The sequence below is a fragment of the Pseudopodoces humilis genome, chromosome 16 (assembly GCF_049639895.1).
Source record: "Pseudopodoces humilis isolate 2021_Gansu_Grassland_sample_001 chromosome 16, ASM4963989v1, whole genome shotgun sequence".
Classification (NCBI taxonomy): Eukaryota; Metazoa; Chordata; class Aves; order Passeriformes; family Paridae; genus Pseudopodoces; species Pseudopodoces humilis.
The window spans coordinates 11,675,602-11,696,741 of NC_142215.1; the positions used below are offsets into that span (position 1 = coordinate 11,675,602).

At 39.2% G+C, this 21,140-nt stretch overlaps 1 protein-coding gene across 4 annotated transcripts in view; it reads left to right on the forward strand.

Annotated features, from left to right (window-relative positions):
* The first annotated feature begins 2,614 nt into the window (after positions 1 to 2,614).
* Positions 2,615 to 21,140, forward strand: part of SCG3 (secretogranin III) — a 28,698-nt gene continuing 10,172 nt past the window's right edge. For all 4 annotated transcript variants that reach the window (XM_014251012.2, XM_005521495.2, XM_014251013.2 and 1 more), the window contains exons 1-9: positions 2,615 to 2,795; positions 3,482 to 3,534; positions 4,081 to 4,126; positions 4,227 to 4,442; positions 5,470 to 5,612; positions 6,742 to 6,903; positions 7,212 to 7,389; positions 9,173 to 9,289; positions 20,531 to 20,614. In XM_014251012.2, coding sequence (XP_014106487.1) covers positions 2,711 to 2,795; positions 3,482 to 3,534; positions 4,081 to 4,126; positions 4,227 to 4,442; positions 5,470 to 5,612; positions 6,742 to 6,903; positions 7,212 to 7,389; positions 9,173 to 9,289; positions 20,531 to 20,614 — 1,084 coding nt within the window. In that variant the 5' untranslated portion in view covers positions 2,615 to 2,710. The remainder of the gene's footprint in view (positions 2,796 to 3,481; positions 3,535 to 4,080; positions 4,127 to 4,226; positions 4,443 to 5,469; positions 5,613 to 6,741; positions 6,904 to 7,211; positions 7,390 to 9,172; positions 9,290 to 20,530; positions 20,615 to 21,140) is intronic.

Below are 21,140 nucleotides of genomic sequence, written 5' to 3' on the forward strand. Positions count from 1 at the left end.
GCCTTCTTTTTTCATCAGCTAGAGGAAAAACTTTGAAGTGTGGTTATAAAACAACTTGAAAAATAACACTGAAAGGCTGCATTTCAGTTATTTCTCTACGCTTCATATCAACTGCTCTCACACATCAAGACACATTCTAATTGTCATTCCTCTGAGTTCTCTTTGGCAACTGATAGGCAAGTGGTATTCTTTCTGGCTCATTTCACATCACTGGAAATAAATAGTTCCAGAATAGAAAATGGGTTGATTGTGTATGAGCCAAAACAGAATCCAAAATAGAAGAGCTTGTGCTCTTCACTGTGTTGTCTCTGCACTGCAGAGGAGTGTGTAGTAGTAGATGATGTAAAGGATGCCAAATGAAACAGGTGTAATGAGAAACAAATACAGCACTCTTACCCAATCATTCTTCTATAAGGATTAAACCTATTTTGTCATAATTAGCAGAGATTATGTATGATCTGTCACATGTCACACAAGCTCACCAGGGCACCTCGGAGGAGCAGGAGGCTCTGTGTGCCAAAGCAGAGGGGGCAGTGCCAGTGTGCTCTGTGCTTGCAGCTGGGCTGGCAGTGCCCATGAACAGGGAAAGGGTTTGTGTCTGAAGTTTTAGTGATGGAAGGTTTGGAATTCTCTCCCCACCATCAGTCCCAGTCCCTGCCCTGTCCTTCTCATCATTCCCTGTTAGAGAGGCTTGCCAAAGCAGGAGACATTCTAGCACTAAAGAAATGAACCATATGGATCTGAGAAATAATGTAGAAAAGATTTCACAGAAGTAGAAATATTTATCACATAAACAGAAGGATATCCTGTAAAATAAACACATTTGAAGACAATTAGATGTATCATTATCCCCAAAAAGCCATATGTAGACACATTACACAAACAAGCATGGTTTTGACCTGCACCTTCTTCATGCTGCTTTCTTTAATTAGAGCTCCTTTTCTGGTCTTTACCAACACTTTCCTTTCAGCACGTTTAAAATACATTCACTGCTTTTGTTTTGACTGAATGGGAAACGTGTAGAGTCTTAGCAATGGATGCACTTTTACAACGCATTGTGGAAAATATTTGAGTGGTATGGAAGTAAATTTCAGGAAGGGTAGCTGAGGAGAAAGTACACGTTTTTGTTACATTGAAGACATTACACAGGCTGTTGAATGAATACCAGACTGGGAGAGAATATAAAGCCACATTGAAGTAAGAATTGATCTTTTCATTTTTCTTTATCAGCACTATTCTGTAGTTTTGAGGTTCCTGTTGCTGTACATACACCTCTGCTGAAGACGGCAGGGGAGGAGGTTACACTTCCTTGTGGCAGCTGCTTGTCTTCTGTGCTTCTAAAATGAGCGAAAGATATGTTTATTATAATAGTTTTCCTTGTAGATCACCAAGCAATGTGTAAATAAGGCTGTTTTCTTCTTACATACAATTATGCTTAAAAGGATTTTATTCAAAATATCCTGTAATTCCTAACTCTGGCTCAGCTCCAAGAACCAAACTGGGTGATAAGTGGGGATTCTGGGACTATCAGTACATTTCTGGAAGTTATTTTTTTTGCTCTGGATGTTGAAGACTAATTTATAGAAGTGAATATGATGTAAACTAGAGTATCGCTTTATCAAAATTATATGCAAAGGGTTGACTATGATGTACAGTGGCTCCCAGGGGAAAAAATTGCAATTCATTTTAGTGCTTGTGTTTCAAATTATCATTCTCTTACTTTTTGTGTGCTCTTCACAGTTTATGCTATAATACTGTGTATATATTCATTGATAAAGGAATGAACCGTCTGCCTGTGTTCCTGCTTTTCATTTGTGAAAGCACTGGTCCATTTCATCTCCTCAAAAAACAGTTTTTAGCCGTTTTTAGCAGTCAGCAAGAACTGGCATTTCTAATGTTTAAGTATTTTCGTTTTCTCCATGAGTGTATGCATTTGTGGCTACAGAACGATGAGGTCTTTTTTGAAGAAAGAACACTGTGGTTTATTTTGGAAGCGGCTTCTGTAGTTCTGAAAAGGGCCACCGCTGCGATCCTTTGTTTGCCGCGAACTGGTGAAAATGTCTTCCTTCGATCCCTAGGGATTTGTTGGTGTTCTGAGTCTAAAAGGGCTGAATTTTAATATTGGAAATATTCAGAAATAGCTTACATACTTATTTGTCATTTGTGCCACTGCTTTTTTAAATCCTAAATTTTAAAGAGCAGGATGTGCTATAATTAAACTTTCCCCGTCCTCTCTTTGCCGTAAGAGGAGCCACTGACGCCTGTGCCTTTGCAGTGTTGTTCAGCCCCTCGGAGAGGCTGTGAGCAGGTGACAGGCAGTGATTCACAGCCCCCTGCCCGACCTTCCCTCCCGCTCAGCCGTGCAGCGAGCGCGGCCCCCGGGCCCGGTGGGCGCGGCCCGGGCTGGCGGTGCCGGGCCCGCTCCGGAGCCGTCCCTGGGCCCCGGCCCGCCCCCCGTGCCCCCTGCCGTGCCCGCGGGGCGAGGGCCCTCGCGTGCTCGGGGCCCGCCCCGCCCCCCGCTCCTCCCCGTGCCCGGGGCCGCCGCCGGGGCCGGGCTCGACCATTTCTGCGGGCGCGGGGACGAGGGGCCGAGCCCCGGGCAGCGGCTTCCCCGAGCTTCAGCACCGCGGGCCGGACAGCGCCCGGCGGGCCGGCGGCTCCGGGGCGGCGGAGCTTGGCAGGCCCCGGCGCGGGGCTGCCCGGCCGCACCATGTTCCTCGGGCTGGCGGTCGCGCTGCAGGTGCTGGCGCTGCTGGCGAGCCGGGGGCACGGCTTCCCCAAACCCGCGGGCACAGGTAAGCGCCCGCCCCGGAGCCTTCTCGCAGTTTGCCGCGGATGGGGAAAGTTCTGCGGGATAGAGATGGAGGATGGTAAAAACTTTCCCTCCGCTTGGCTAAAAACAATGAGATTCTAAAGCAACGATATTCCTGGTGCAAGACGCCGATCGCTGAAGCTGCGATCTAATGTTGAAGTGGAGGGATAGGTGCTGGTAGAGGGAAAAGCTCTGAATTTTTTCAGTCTTTTCAAGCAATGTTTTCATCCATTCTACAGCAGTGTCTGCACAAGTCTTTGCTTGCTCCCGGTCTCCCGCGGTATTCTGGATGGAAGAGATTTTTAATCTCTTGGCTGTGCGAATCCGATTATTGCTATTTTAGTCAATCTCCTCCAGCACTTTTTTTCCCAATTCGTGAGTTTTCTGATCAGAAAGAGGTTGCTGAGTCTATATCTGTATTTCTGTCTTCTGCAGAACCTCTCCCTCTGCCCCAATAATTCTCTGTTTAAAGGTTTGACTTTTTTTATTGTGTTCTCATTCCTCTAGGAACACTGAAATTCTTTTTTTCAAGAGCTAGCAGTTGGCATCCTATTTAAGACACCATGTTTTATGGGAGAAAACTATAAATTAAGAAAAAATGTGTTGTCTCTTTGTAGTTGCATTTATCATATAACTGAATATATGTTTGTGTGTGTATGTTTATTCTAGATAAAGCTATACACAACAGACAGTTAAGTGTAGAAAGACCTTTGGAGGAACAGGTGAGTGAAATAAAAAATATTTCTTTTTTTTTTTTTTAACAGAATTCCTATAAATATTTTTAGTCTTTTGGGTACTGGATCTATGAATATCATGAATGGGTAAAAAAATGATTTGTCAGTAAAGTGATTATTGATGGGGTTAGATACAAAATAGGGTTTCAATAATTTTTAAAAACTGGCATGTAGATTTTCACTGTCCAGCATTCTAAAAGCAGCTCATTAGCTCCAACAGCTCACAAAGGTGACAACCCTTTCTATTGACATCCTGTGGGAATATAGCATGAGCTTGGAATGAAGAAGGAAAATATAACTGGCATTTATCTTAAAATGGAAAGTCTGTTGCAGCTTCTCATAATGTCTTGTTCTGATCAGAGGATGGGTGGTACTGATGAAAGTGTCCAGTGCTTATTTCTGTTCTACTTATTCAGGCAAACTTCTTACTGAGAGTGAAAATCAGGCATTAAACTCTCTGCTGATAAATGAAGAGATCACATTTTGTTCCTTCTACCTGTTTGCTGTTTTGTTTGCTTTATTTTTGTATATTAGATTGCTGAAGCTGAGGCAGACAAGAATAGGAAAATAACTCCCACAGGTAAAATATCTTTCCTGGTTTTATGGCAATATTCATACTGGTATTCGAAGAGGTATAAGATTTTATGTTATGTTGATATTAATATTGATACATTTTCCAGAAAATAAGCCAGAGTTCAGGAATTACTCCTTTGTTGATGACCTGAACCTGCTCAAATCAGTAGCAGAAAGAGAAAGGAATGAGAAGGAGAGGGAGTCAATTAGAAGCTCTTTGTACGAACAGCAACTGGCCATTGATGATGCAGACTCCACCAAGAACCGCAGGCTTGTGGATGACTATGACTCCACTAAAAGCGGGCTGGATTATAAATTCCAAGGTATTCTATAATAATCTTTCAGTGCCTTCTAGGTTAGATTTCTCTTGCAAACTGATTGCCTTCATGAATGTTGTGTTCACCACTAAACATGAGATCTATTTGTTACTGGAGTGCAGTTTCAATTATTTTCAATTGTGGAAGATTGATGTATTACAGTTAGGTTTTTGGAACACAGTACAAAAGAATTGCTCTTGATTTTAATAGACTTGCGTGGAGGAAAGTCTGACTGTGTAATTTGTAATGTTTTTTAGCAATTTATATTTGATGGAAGGAAAATGGGACATATTTTTGAATGAAAATATATTTATTCTGGTTTGTGAGAAAGAAGCATTTCTATATGCAGCTAAATCACATATATTTATTCCAAATATTATGTGCAGTTTTAGATAATTCTCGTAATCACAAACCTAGAAGAAATTACTAAAGGCCAAAGAATACTTGCCTTTGCTACAGTAGTAGTTAATTGACTTGTAGTTTAAGTGACTCCTCTGAGAATTGTAAGCAGCATTTAGCTCAGGATATTTTTAATTATATCAAAGTATGCTGATCACAGACCAAAGCTCACTCATATTCCCTTTCCCATTGCCACAATGATCTTATTTTCCATAGGTAATAATTACATAATTAAAAGGTAATTTGCTGAAATTCAAACAAGATTGTGTGCTATTTGTCATGAACTGTTTTGATCTAAGTGGCCATACAATGAAAAGGAAGACACAGATAAATGGATATGGAAATTCTACCAATATTTTCTATAAACAGGAGAGTAAGCTCCTAAAGTTCATCTTTGCTCCTTCAGAAGAGCCAGTCAGAAAGACATTTTTCAAATGTGGAAAATTGACACAAAGAACTTTTCCCTGTGACTGATTTAATGGCTTGCAAAGTGTGTATCAAAGTATATTCCTAATGTGTCTAAAAATGCAGTTTTGTTCTGAAGAGAAAAATATATGGGCAGATATTTTTTATGAGCTGTTTAATCTAAATGAGTTAGGGGGGTCAGCATACAGTAAAACTGTAATCTTTTCAGATGATCCAGATGGCCTTCATCAATTAGATGGCACTCCTTTGACTGCTGAAGATATTGTTCAAAAAATTGCTGCAAGAATTTATGAGGAAAATGACAGAGGAGTGTTTGACAAGATTGTTTCAAAACTTCTAAATCTGGGGCTAGTAAGTATCTTGGTAATCATCATTCAACTGCTTTTTGGATTGGATTAATGCTCTTTCAAAAAGCAACTCGAATGTACACTTTGTCGGAAGCAAGTACGACTCGAGGGCTAAGAAAATTTCTAGAGATCCTTGGGTTTTCTGGTTATGCTCTGCAATAACATTGTTGTTCCTGTGATGTCTTTGCAACAAAATAGGCCAAACTGCAGAATGTTTCTGATGTTGAAAAAACACTCACTGATTGTACTCCTCCCATGTCTGTCCTCATTTTTCCTTTAGTTTGTCTTCTGATTTTTACTGAGTGCTTTTCTATTATGAATTTCTTTTCTATACTTAACGGGGAAAGGTTTGCACTCATTCCTATCCACCTAATGCTAATTAATGCCATCAGCAAACACGTACTGTTGCTGGCTAGTTGAAGATATATTGCATTACTGACTTTTAGGAAGACCGGATTTGTCTGTGACCTCTGGATGTCTTAATGGCTTTAGCCATTGCCATTTGGAATCCTTATATTTTAAAATATTCACCTTATCTTTTGAGCACTAGATTTTGCAGCTGGGTATTGCACCCCACTGGTTACAGAGGGAGCTGTGGGACAGATGCATGTTCTTGTTCAAGTGACAGCTGTTATGAAGCAAAGAGAAGACATTTTAATGGTATCATAGAAAGCTACTTGCTTTTTTCCCATTCTTTATTACTGTATTCTGTTGTAATTATTCAGCTGTCCATAGATGTGTCACAGAGCATATGTATTTCTATATGGGCACACATATAGGGAGGTGCCACACTTACAGCTCCATCTTTCAAGCTGCACTCCACTGTGTTAAGTCTTAAAGAGATTTGGTTTGAAGGCTGTATGTGTGAATGGGTGTGGTTTATGTGTACATATATTTGATGTGTATTTCTATGTGTATATGAATATGAGTGTTAAAAATGTAGGCATGTTTACATATCTATATGTATACATGTATGCACACATACAGGTATTACACCTAATTTGGCTGTGCTCAGCTTTGAAGCAAATGCATTTACAGCAACCTATTTTCTTATTGATACCAGGTTTCATATTGATGTTTGATTAATAAAAAGCACAGTATTCTGTAAGTACTCTGCATCAATATTTTAACAGATCACAGAGAGTCAGGCCTATACCCTGGAAGATGAAGTGGCAGAGGTTTTACAACAGCTAATTGCAAATGAAGCAAAGGATCGTGAGAAGGAGTCTGAAGATTTTGATTACCCTGCCAGCAGAGCAGACAGTGATACAAAAGAAAAGCAACAGGAAAGAATGGTAATTTCTTAGCTAATAATTTCGTCTTATGGTACTAGCACTGCATTCTTTAGGGAATAGTTAGTTCAATCTGGAAAGGAGGTGTTCTTAAAGAAATCCTGTCTGATAGAAAAAAGAATCATGAGTTACTTCAAAATTTAAGCTAGATGTCAATTGAAATAACTTTGAGAAAATAGTATAGCTTTCACCTTACAATTAGGGCAATGTTGGCATGAGGTTGTGATAGAAATTTTTGCTCTATTAATTCTATCACTAAAAGCAATGTGATTATATACATTTTCTTTTTTTTTATTATGTCTTATGTGGAGACATCAAGCAAATCTGATCAGGATAGTTTCATTAATGGAGAAGCTGATGATACACTGGATAACACGTGGTCATCATCTAACGTGCTAGAAAGAAGAAATGAGCTGCCTTCTGAAGATAATTTCGAAGATCTCCAATATTTTCCAAATTTTTATGCATTATTAAAAAGTCTTAACTCAGGTGAGCTTGTCATAAAAAATATTCTATTTTCTTCTGCTCTTTTCCCCACAACTTCCCTAGTTGCAAGAGACCATGCAGAAATTAGTAGAAACTAATTTGATTAGTGATTTTGATGGCAAAACACTGTCAGGAATAGCACTCAGAACTGCAGAGAGAGTGACCTAGACAGCCCTTCCCATCTTGTGCTGTGTGATTCAGGAGTCCTGAATTCTTTTCATTCCCGTAAGGACATGATGAAAAACTGGCACATGGTTTTCTCCAGAGATCTTTCCAGTAACATCCATGTCATCTAAGCCAACAGAGATACGAGTAAGCCACAGCAGAATCCTCACATTGATGGTACCAGTAAATGAGTCTGAGCCTCCCAGCCTTTCCACAAACCACAGGTTTGCTGTTTATTGCAGTGAAAGCCCTGCACGTCTCTTCCTATTCCGGTGCTGGACATCACTGCCTTCCAGTTATTGCAGGCAAGATTGTGGCTCCTTGCCACAGCTCTGTGTCAGCACCCTCTACACACACCCACTCTCTGCAGCCACACACACACTCTCTAACTTGTGGAAGGATGGGGGGGAGGGTGGTATTTTGTAGATCCCTTGTCCTGCAGAAGCATTAATGTTGCTTCAGATTGTCCCCATATGCACCTAAGTGGAGAGCTAAAATGAAAAACCTGAGGGCATATTTTGCTCAATCTACAAACTTTATATTCTTCCTGTTCTTTTTAATTTTCCCATGGCAATTCTGCATGCCAGTTCTCCTTTTTCTACTCAAAACACAGGCAGGCATGTTGGGTTTAACAGGTTATCAAGCAAACAGAGCCAGGTCCACTGGCTGCACATCTCCTGCTTTTTGTGTTCACCTGTCAGGTTGTATTGAGCTGGAGAAGAGGGATTCAGTTGCATCCTACAGCTGTGTGTTAAATTGCAGGCAGCAATAAAAAGCCTGTTCAGCAGCCCTCCAGAGTGGCTGGCCCTCTGCCAAGGCCGGGAGTATGTTTCTGACTGTCCCTGACTGACAGTGCCCCAGGCTCTGTTGGGTCCTTCAGCGATGGCCTGGGCAGCAGGGAGAGCTTGTGTGACTGTGATGGGGGAGTTTCACACTGCTAATGCAGAAATAGCAGTAATATTGTTCAGCACAAAAACACAGTGGGAAAAGAAAAGCTAAGAAGCAGCTGTGGGCAAAACCTGATTATTTTTATAAAAAATAATATTTTTTGTATGCTATTCTGAAGTCATGATCCTCCCAGCCATGAATGCTATGTTGTCCCAGTACCCAAGTAATGGACTTGTGCACAGTAACAATCTTGTTTGGGACACTTTATATTTTTGTCATGAAACCCATGGATCTTGTAGGAGAAAGGATCTCTTTCATACAGAGCCAGACTGATCTACTAAATAGTTCACAAACAAATGAAAGAAAAATGATGGACTGTAGAAAACTCTACCTATATCAGCCCTCCGACCATCAATTTGAACTGTCAGATCACTCCATCTTTGTGTGCTTAATGTTCTTAGCTGTAAAATGGAATTAATACCATTGGCCCTCCATGACACAGCCCCTCAAGACCAGAAGTTATAAAGAAGAACCAGCCCCTGATATTTTAAAGTATATTCATCTGTACTTTGCAGGAACAGTTTAAAAAGAAACATATGTAAGTTCTCATTGCTAATCCAGCATAGCATTTTCCCTTTTAATGAGCAGGTCATTCTTTATGCATGAAGTTTGTGCAGTTTGCAGAACAGTTTTTCCAAGTTGCCTGATATCTGACTAGTTTTGCCTCACACAGAGACAGAGACAAAAGAGAAAGAGACCTTGATAACTATCATGAAAACCCTGATTGATTTTGTGAAGATGATGGTTAAATATGGAACAATCACACCAGAAGAAGGAGTTTCCTATCTTGGTAAGAGTACCTACTTTATACAACTGTTATTAAAGGTATGTTCTTCCTCTACCAACAGTAATAATTATCTTCTCATCTTCCTTGCTCTTATGAAACCTGTTTCAGATTTTTTCATTGAAAATGCTAAAGCTCCACTTCTAAATGATTGGTCATTCCCTACAGCAATGTTCAATTCCATACTGCTTTAATATGTCCATCTAATGAAGGAAAGATAATTTATCAGATATGCATTTAGAGTATTAGTACACTTTCACATCTATGAAGCACAATTTATTTCAATGACTTTATGTCAGGGGAATATTAGGGTTTTCTCTGTTCTATTAAAGTGGATTAGGTACTTGCGTTTCCCAAAAATATTCCAGCACTTCAGCTCCTTTAATCTGTCACTGTAGGTAGCTGAACTAGATGGGACCTAATGCTAACGTTGTCTACCAAGTAAAACTCCTTCCATCTGTGAACAGTGTTACATCTTGGCACAGGAGTAGATTTGGAAGCACTCTTTCCTGGATCCATTTTAGAGTCTGTGGCTATGCAGGTTTTGTAAAATCGTTACCATTTCCTGAAGAGGGAATTTGGAATGGCCTGGTTTGTGGTTCACACACCTTTCCTGGCTTTGACAAACTCTCATCCATTCACTGCAGGCAGCCTGTCTAGTTAAACAAGCTGACCTACAGAAGAAGGGCTCATCTGTACAAACTATATACAACCCTTTCATTTTTCTGAAGTATTTCTGGTCTGGATTAGTCTGAAAAATTTTTGTTTGCATCAGGGCCATTTCTCAGCTTCATAAGTCAGCCTGTCACAGAGAAAGGACTGGCAGTGGTCTTTCTACATTGCAGATACTTGATTGATGCAATTGTAACTGTAATTGCACAAATTGTATGGATTGATTATCAACTACTTGCCTACAAAAGATACAGTGAATCATGACTCACATTCAGTGCATGATTGTACCTCCTCTCTAAAGAATTCATGATGTATCTGACCAAGGCTATTCCTTTATTTGCTGTAAGAAATCTCCTTGAATTTTGGAATATTTGGATAACTTATGTCCCAGTCCAACTCTTTATTTCTCTGTCTGTCAGTACATTTAAAGAAAAATGTACATAAAGAGATGGTTGATTTGAAGCACAGTGGTTTCAGTGTCATTCTAGAAATGAAGATACTATGGCTTGATCAGATATTGCCAAAACTTAATAAGCTAAATTCATCCCTGATGCAAGACCATGCAGATAATGGAATTACACTAGGAATGTATTTTTCCTGCTAAAATTCAGGGCAGTTGTTCACACTGGCTTTTGTGTGAGCAAATTGATACTGTAACCCTGGAAACAAATTGCCATGATGGCATAGTACAGAAGGCAAGGATTAGGTTAAGAGTTTGAGAGGTCTGATTTAGACTGGATTTAAAGTAAGACTGTCAACTGATGTATCTGGACTCTGCCTTGCAAATGAGTGATATATGCAGAGATGGATTTTGTGCCCCATCAAAGCAACTTACTGTAGTGGAAAAAGCTTTCTCATAGATTCTCAGGTTACTTCTGTGGTATTCTTTTTTTAGACTAGCTGTTGAGAAATTGCTTCATTTATTGAGCTAATATGCTCAGATACTGAGGAAGAGCATCCACAGGAGCATGTTAGCTTCCTGCACTATCCTTAAGCATGGCAGCAGTTTTATTGCCACTCTTACTCAACTAAAAGTCTTGTAGTCTGTAATACCTGGATAGGTATCTTGGTGCAGTTTGGATTAGGGGATTGATACACAGCTGTGCTTATTTATAGCAGATAAAGGAATTAGTATGAATATCAGAGTTACTAATATGAATATTAGTATGAATGTCAGATAGAAGAATCAGTGTAAAAAATTGGCAGCTTTTTGTTGTTTCCTCAGTCTTTAATCAGTGAGCAGATTCTGTGCTACTTGGTGGAAAATACCTACTGGGTCTGTGCAGATGGATTACATCCTCTCCATTTTTTTACAGTAGGAAACTGCCTAAACTAATTTTCCTCACTCTGTGACTGAAGCCATGCGTAAGCTATGTCTCTGAATTATACATTCAAAATAATAAATCATTTACTGAATCAAGTCACAAGGTGCAGCTTTTTTGCCCATCACAGGGGTGCAGAAACAGTGAATTTGAATACATATACCAGTAACAGCTGGCTTGGGATTTGGAAACCACAGCATTACATCATCATCATTGTATCTTACTCTAGGGGAAAGTGTTTTGCTGCAGCAGTGACTGATGTTATTGGGTTTAGCTTTAAGTACAAAGGATCTAGTGTGGTGCAAGAAAAACACAGAAATGGAAGAACATGAAAGAAAAAAATGAAAAGCACATACATGGAAACAAAAGGAATATGTTTATTTTTAATACATATATTCAATATTATGTAATACTTATTTAAAAGCTTTCCATATGCTAAATGTAATCTGTAACAGAATACAGAAAGCCAAAACCAGCATATTCATGGTATGAATCAGGAGAAAAAGTAATGCCTACCTTTTAGAGTATGTGTTCAGAAAGTATAGCTCTGGAAGCATTAAAGAGAGCCTGTAACAAACTAATAGAAAATAATGTGTTTTCTATCTAGCTGAGGTGCACCTTATTTGATAATTATCCTGCTGTGGCAAAATGCCACAGTTTTCTATCACTCTTTACTTTCTTAGCTATGAATACTATTACAGGGAGCAAATTCTTCTGTGCAGTGAAAGCCTCATTATATGCTTCTAGCCTGTTCAAAGGCTTTCAGAAATCTCTCTAGAAAGACTATCTGCCCTCTGAAGATTGAAAGCTGCCTTAAAATCACTTTTGCAATTAAAAGAACGGACAAACATTGTTTGGTACAGAAAGCATGAGGTAGTAGATTATGACAGGATCTCAGGAGCACAGGTGGCTTGTTTATTAGATCCAACTGTAGTATTACCTTAACTACCTTTGTGTTTGTTGGCAGCATCCAGCAAGTGCTTCCCAAACAGCTGAACTCCTCTTGCTTGCCCCAGCCTGCCAGAGGCACAGGCTGAGTTTTGGGAAGGGCTTGGGACAGTTACTGAAATGATGTTGCTGTTGGCAAGGGTGCAGTGACAGAGGGGAATGGAAGCACTGGAATAGTTCCACGTAGTGACCAGCGGAAAGCAGCAAGAGGCTTTCAGATATGTTAGGACTGATTCAGCATAAAATATTTCGTTATTCTTGGCATTCATAATATTTATATTGCATAAATATCTGATACTGATGCATAAATATCTGATACTCCATGTGCAGCTGAAAGGACAATATCCTTCCCAGTGCTGAGTGCTTCAAGAGAAAAAGGACTGTTTGAGCCAATAGCAAAACTCACTTTGATTTCAGGAGAGTACAACAAGGCATGCATTGCACAGATCTTTGTACAGTTTAAATATTAATTTGTGAATGATACCACACTTCATTTTCCTTCTGTCTGTTGAGTAATGTGATGGTGGAGATTCACTCTGATAGGCTTTCCACCAAAGCCATCTATCACATACCAGATAAATCTTAAGGAAAAGCTTCATCTACACCACACAAAGAATTTTTTGCATGACAAGTGGCTTTCCCTGCATATGCCACACTATCTAGCTAGTTTTAAAATGAAAATATATCAGTCCACTACCATCTTGAAAAAAACTCTATTTATAGTAATTATGTAAACTATAGTCTTGCTGTAGTTTTATTTTAATAATATTGTTGTCAGCTTCGAAACAGGAACCATTTGGTTTCTGCCAGTTTGTTCAGATACAGTTGTAAATCATCTCCCACTAATAAGACCAAAATAATAAGTGATTTTCAGAACCATTCTAGGAAATGTTTGCAATTAGAGGCTTGGGCCCATCAAAAAATACAGCTTTCAGAGATGATAGACAAATTCTTAAGACGCACCAGTGTGTATGTATGAATCCTTTTGATACAGTAGATTCACTATATCCTCCTGCTGCATGCTGCTTACAAAACTAGATTTGTAGCAAATTTATCCATTGCCACCCCAACCAAGTGAAAGATATGTTACCCAATAAACTATTACCCTAAAAATGCAGATTAGTTATGTGCACATTGTAGTCTTGTGTGGAGCTCTTATTTCTTGATACAACTGTGACATAGAGAAGTACTGTATTTTCCACAACTGGAGAAAAGAGAAGGGCAAATTTTCTGGGAAGAAAATTAAGACCTCTGTAGCTTTGCTGTCTCTGAAAGGGATCCCACTTTTACCTCCTTGTGGTAAAGCATTTAGATTACTGGAGTCACAGTGTAGAACAAACAGCCCACAGCAGACTGGTTGAGGAGCAAATCCCCCTTTATTTAGGAGGGAAATAGAGAAATCATTCCAGCTGATCAGCGTGCAGTGTTTGAGTCACAGCTGCTTTCTTCCGTAGACCAAACCAAAGCCACTTCTCACACCTTCTCCCTTTGGCTCTGACTCACTGTCAGAAGCCACACTGTCCCCCGTGACTGAGTAGGAGATTGTGTTAGTTAGAAATGGCCATGAACAGATGTCTCTGTTTACCTTTTCCACCCTCATATCATTTGTTCTTTGCGGACAACAGGGAAGAGTACCAAGCTGCGGGACACAGGAGCAGTGGGAGATGGATTGTTCATGGGGAAATATTGCCGAGGAATACGAGCACTCATTAGTTTGGTCCTTTCCTAAAGAACAGTTGGGATATTGTTTTACTATAATGCTGCCTTTTAGGCAGACTGAGGCTGCATGAAAGGGGAAGGAGAAGACACAGAAAGTCTCCTGTGTTGATTTTTGACATGTCCCTGCCTCTCCATGCGAAGGAATATGAAATAGCTGTTGTGCCTCTCGCATTCATTCTTGGTACCTCCACAGCTCCACTTCTGATGAAGGCAAAGCTCTGTGATTTCCCCATTGTAGGCCAGTGCACAGTAGACACAATCTGACCTTTCCTTGGGAGAGGTGAACTTGTTTGAATAATGTGACTAATGCCTGAAGTTCTCATCAGCACAGATGCTGCAGGCCGAAGATCTGATCCTGATATTTATTTAGTTAGCCAAGAACAGGCAGAGAGCCAAGAGTGTGAGGCAAAGTGCAGATCACAGCCCACACTGGCATCATCTTTCCTCTCCTTGCTGTGACCATAAGCTGCTGCTCCCTGATGAAGACTGTGATTTCAGAGGATGAGGGAAGGTGTGGCTAAAGCAGAGCCAGAAGCTACAAGTGGAATATGGACAGTGTCATGTGAACCTTTTGTTCATTTCGACCTGGACAATGAAGGGCACAGACAGTATTTCATACAGGGAACCATTCCTGCAAAATGCCATCTTTTTATTTTTAAAAATACTTTTTCACAAAGGTCTCCTTGTTGCTACTGTAGATTTTCTTCATAAACATTAAATTTAACAAATTTTTCCTATCTAATTTTCCTTTTGGTGATTTTTCTTTCCCAGTGTTTATCATGTGAGTGATGCGTATGGATGCCAGTGGGAGTTACTTAATTTCAGTCAGCTCTCTTGTCTGCTATTTATTTTTTATCTGATGAACTAGGGTCACACAGTATACTGTACTTTATATGAAAAGTAGAAATCAGACACCTCAGATGGCAAGAGTAGGGTGAATACTGGGAAGCAGCAGTGGTTATGTAAAGTATATGTAAATAGTTAAACCAAAGATGAATTTGCATGAAGATAAGATAAAATGATGTGGGGACAGAGAGTGTGTAAAGATCTCAGGCAAGATTGGAATTTAGGAAGTATATTGATTGCAGACCCCATTGCACCTTTATATCTGTTCTTTCTGTAACCTCCTCCATGTCTGTCCCTTGCTACTTCTGCATTTAAACAAACACATGAATGTGTTTTTTTCCCCATTTCTTAGATCTTATCTCCTATTTTCCCGCATTTAGACTCACTGCATAATAAAACAAATGGGTGGCTATGGTGTGAAAAGTCTGTGACCTCACAGTTCTTGAGAACCAGGACCACTACACACTAGAGAAAACTGGGCATCACCTGAGGGTGACACTGTGTGTGAGGGCATAGTATTTTCAGTATCCACAGGTTCTAAATCTTCTCAGATATGTTTTGGGAGAGATCCAAGAGTTTTGGTATCACTAGTTGCTTTCCCCACCACATTACATGACTATCAAATCATGTGTTCAAGAATCCAAACAGATACTTTACAGTTCATTCCTTTGTTTACCGCTATCTATGGCTTAAGTTTGCAGTTATTTCTTGCAAATATATTGCCTCATCTTCCATTTCCCTTCACTGCCTCTTCTATGCTTTCCCAACTGGATGGAAATCTCCATCTTCTCATAGTATCTTATTTGACAAATATATTGCTTGGTTCCTGAAAATCTAGGTTTTGCATCCTCCCAGGTGGTTTGTGTTTCTAAAGGAGGGCAATGCTTTTATTTTTTCTCAATGTATTTAATAGCTCCATAAACCTCCCCCCAGCTTTTTTAATTCGGTGCCTCTCTGTTGACAGTTGAGCACTGAGACCGTTGTGATTTGACATGATTATGTGGGTGTGGGGTAAAGAAAGTGTCACTGAACATTTACAACTCCATCCCACTCCTGCAAGAGAGGCAGCTCTGTGCTGCTTCAGTCCCAAACCATCATGCTTGTAAAGGGAATGCTGTAAAAACACATAAAATGTGTGCACAGGCCACGGAGCAGCTCCAGGAGGGGAAAGGATTAGCAAAGGACTGCACAACACAGCTCCAAGAGACCTGCAGTAATGCAAAAGAAATGCATGTAGAATATTAAAAGGATAAATCTGAGAAATAGCCTGTGAAGGAGGCAATTTAATAAGGGTGATAAAGGAGACTTGGTCAGAGCTGTGTTTACCTCAAAGCACATCTATTTAATTGTATTTTACTTTTGGAGTTGCTTTTAACCTGATTGCCAAGTGATACTGTTGCTGTCCGAATTTCAAATCACTCTGACCATCTCACCTGTAATCCCTTCACAAGTGATGCCATGACCTGGGATTTGTCAGCTGACATGTCACTCCTCATGGCAGCATGACACTCCATCACAACAAATCAGTCAAACAGGAAGATTCAGAAAGAAAACACCCTATGTAAGGCAGGGAGTTAGAGAGCAGTAGGAGATTTGCAAGGCTGAGACCCATCTGTAATTCCACAATGGAGGGATTTCTCTTGTTCTAGTTTTAGTAGTTTATGTGGCATATGTTTGATACAGCAATAGCTGACCAAAGGTCAAACTCTGCTTCTGGCTACACTGGCGAAAATCCAATGGATATTGACAGTTCCTGGACATGCACTTGTCCAAAGAATTAATCATATATGCTCTTCCCATAGAATAGTCCCTAGCAAATGCTGAGATGTCCAGAGATTTTTCACAGACGGAAAATGGCCTTGCTAACTCTTAAGGATTGTCTACTGCAGGAGACAGAAAAGCTCTAGGAGGACTGTGGTTTTTTAATTCCTGAAATATGTGCATCTCACACAAGTAGTCATCAGCACAAAGCTTTCCAGCTGAAGCAGTTGGAGCGTATGAACTCATTAAGTAAACTAATTTTTACCTAGTGTTAAAAGTGATCTCAGGTACCTTGATGATCCCTTTTCTCCTTTAATAAACACAGTCTTTTTATGCTGTATGAAAACAGAACAGCAAAGCAGGTCTTTCTGTGGAAATTTAATGACATCTCAGCTTCAGTCAATTTGATGAGGATAGAACGTGAAACTGTCTCCCAGGTACAGGACTATTATGCAAAGTAAAAACCCTTTGCTAGAGAATTTGCAAGAGTCTGGAAAATACCATGAATCTCTCTGTTGAGAAAGATACATGTCAGGCTTCCATTACTGATTCCATTAAATACTCAGATGAATGTGTTTGTTTCTGCCTCTCTAATAAGAACAAAGTAATTTAGTGTTTAATAGTTATCCATGTAGTATCTTTTCCCATGGATTTAGAGGGTGTTACCACAGTACATTCTCCCAGAGTAAAGATAAACATTCTGGCTTAATGCTGTTCAGATTTTTGGATGCCCAACTTGAAGGACTTTAGAGTTTCAAAAGTGCTGGGAATTTGCATTTTCAGGTGGAATTAAGAGCATCTATTAGAGTGTAGGAACTGGGCCTAGGATGTCTCAGAAAGCCAACTCAGAAGTCCTCCTGCAGCATGAATGCTTCAGTGAGTCATCCCAGATCAAAGAGCAAGTTAGAAAGTGAGGCAAGGCAGAAACCAGATCTTGTGACTCCGGGTGTCTGCTTGGATGATGAGATTATCCTGCTCTGCAGAAAGCTGCCGCCAGGCCACTGACCTATTTACCAGCGTAGGTCAGTCCCATTAGCTCAGTAGTTATTGTCCTGTTGTTATAATTAGTGCCATTTCAAATAAGCAGCCAGCTCTGTGGAAAGGTCAGTACCTTTCTAAGCTCTTCCTCTGTGCAAATTGGGTTGCTAAGGAAACGACACCGGAAAAGTAATCAATCCTTGTTAGACCTGCGCTAGGACACGCGGTTGCTTAGCTGCTGGCCAGCACAGCTCATCGAGAAGACAATTCACTCCATCAGTGTAACTCAGAGCAAACACTGCTCAGCCCTGGCCTAGCCACACATGGCAAGTACAAACGTGTTTTGAAACAATACCAGCTGTTAAAGCATTAATTCTGAAGTGGAGCAAGGGCAATAAATCCTGTTTGGGAAGACCTGGGATATATCTGGCAATATTCCCTCTAGGGTGCACATCAGACAAGCCCCTCAAACATGGACTGTACCACTCAGGAAATACAGCTGATTATAAATGTTCAGACCCATGTTGATGTGCCATCCAGCTGGCAAAGTAACTTCACCACTTCTGTAAAATGTGGTGCCTGTTAAAAGGCCTGTCTTGTAAGTTCGTGCGCATCCTTACTGACAAAACAAAGCTTTGAAAATGGAGCACAGTGGTTACCGTATTCAGTCTGGCTTTAGAGGCAAAGCCAGGTCATTAGTGGTCAGCATTATTTTATTACACTTCATGGGGCTGGATCACCAAGGAGTGATAGTGAAGTCACATGAAATTCTTACCCAAATCAAAGGACTCAGAGAAACTGTACAATTCCTGATGCTCTTTATAGAAATGAATAAATAATGGAGGAGTATAAATCCCACTGCCTGCAGTAGCACGTGCTCTATGTGGATATGTATACAACTTCTAAACACTACAATCTATCGACAGAACAAAAACTTTTGGAAACATCAGTGTCAGACCTTTAAATCTAAAGATATCTTGGCAGGTTACAAATCTATCTTGTGGTAGAGTCTTTTTGTTTCTGGTAATAGAAATTTACTGCCTAAATGCAGACACTTTTAAGGAAGAACATGAAAGGCACGAATCAATGCACTTACATATGTGTAATATTTTAAAATTTTAAATGCTTTTATTTTTAAATAAAATAAATATTTTATTTTAAAATACTGTGTTTAGACTTAAAATTAAGCCTAATTTAAGAGAATATGCTGGATTAAGTTCCAAAATCAGTGATGCATGAAATTCATTTTTGCATTTTCATGAATTAGTGAAGGACAATAATCTATCTGCTTGAGTTTACAAAGGGTTTGTAATCTCTTAACTGTGTAATCTTATCCTGAAAACTGTGACTCTTGCACAGAGAAATCCTTATATTCCTGTTGAAATACTAGTATGGTACTGATTCAGGATGAAAACGGGATCTTAAGATGGACTGAAAGGGATGTTTATGGTCCTTTACATAAGCTTTGGATCAAGTGATTAATGAGGCATCAATACCACCATAATTCTAGCTTGATTTTTATTTCACCAGGATGTCTGATCCAGCTTGTAACACAGCCCAGACCTGTTTTGCTTAGGGCATATAGGGCAAGGTCAGAAATCACATTAAAGGGATATGTACCAAATGAAAATATTCACAAAAAAAACATGTGATGTAGAATTGAGAGGGTGCAATCAGGCAGGGTGCCAACAAATACTGCTTACATTTTAATTTTATGTAAATAACAAAATATAGAAGATTCAGGCAGACAGGATTATGTGATGTCTCACAAATGCTTATGCCACTTTATATGCCACAAAGAGAAATATGCTAAAAAACTACTCCTTAGGTTTCAGTGCTGAGTATCTTTCTAATGGAAAAAAAATGCTCCCAGCTGATGGATAAAATACAGAAAATATTATTATATATTTATAATCATACATATATAGAAATATACCTACAGAAAATATTATTTTAAATATTATTAGCCTTATTATATCTATTCTGCCACAGTTCCCACATTGCACACTGAATATATCAGCTGTTTATATAAAAAGAATTTTGACAAATTTCAAAACTTAGTCTCTCAAAAATATCCACCAACAAGATAGTATATATGAAATTTTGAATCCATGTTTAACTGAACCTTTAAAAAGCTGATAAAAGGAAGGGAAATTCTACACTGTATCCATAATATGACTGAGGAAACATGGCAGGTTGTACAGTGATCTCTATTATGAATATATACCAAGTCTAGTATCAAAAGGACTTTTTTCCCACGTAAGCATACAATGTTTATATCTGAAACATCAGTCTTTATGAAGAGGTGCTTTTACTTTCAAATTAGATTAATTCAGCCCTGAAATTTGCATAGAAATACATTTTCTAGTCTTCTAGAGTTATATACATGGCCACAGCTGTCTAGTTGGTTTTCAGGTAAATGACTGACTTCAGCAACTTTCGAAAGTATTTGTTTTAATCTCTTCAATTTACATGTTAATTTCATCTAAATATAATTTAAAACCTTTAACTAGACATTTTTCTAATACAATAAACCATATGAAATCAATACATATAGACATAGTTTGGGATAGTGTTTTCCTACCAGGATGAAGCACATATTTCATAGTCTTCTATTTTTTTGTGAAGTTAATTAAAGCCTTTCATTCCTTTCATCAGAATAAACTGCTACAGAGAGTCATCTGTATTTTGTAACGTATGTGACTGAAATATGGAATATGATGCACACTTTTACTGACTTGATGCATGTTGGCACTATTTGGTACTCTTATTGTCATGATTCAGTTGTTAACTTTTTAAAATAAGATTGATCAATATTCCATATAGCTATTTGTTTGTTCTTTTAGCATTGGCTCTGCCTTAATTGTTCAGGGGCAAGGATGAAGGCTGTTCTTTGAGATTTCTAATTACCATTCAGACTGGTTTTGGGGACAATATAGTATGGATTCTGCATCTTATCCATTGAAGAATAACTGGGGTTTGGTTTTGCCTTGATTTCTAGAAAACTTAGACACAATGATAGCTGAGCAGACAAAGAAGAAGCTTGAAAACCCTTCCACTAAAACCAGGACAAAACTAACAGCAGGTACTTACTCTACAATTTTCCTTCCTGGAATAACACTTTTTTTTAACCTATTCAGTTTAAAGTATGCTAATTGCTTTAGCAGCCAAACTGCTTGTAAAAGCCACAGTCTCTCAAGGACCTGTACCAAGCCATGGCTTGGTTGTCTAAGCACACAACAAGAGAGAAATTTTCACTTAATTGTCCAGTCTTTGAGAAGTATATTCATTCTCTTTTTCTTCACTGGTGTCCAGACATTATACATATACAAAAGCAAGCTGTAGCAGTGCTTTTTAATACTAAAATAATAATGAAAAAGCATTATTTGTCAACTTTGAATGTAGCAAATGCAAATTTCATAGAATTTTTCTCTGCACAAAGAAATGTGCCTTTGCATAGCAATCACCTGTATTCTGCTATTGTTTGTGAGAGCAGAAAGAGATATTCCTCTTCCCAGAGGTCTGGAGTACAGATGACCTTTCAAAACCACTTTGAGAAAGGCTCCAGTGAAGCTCTTCCTCAACCAGCAGTCAAAATGCTTTACTTGCCG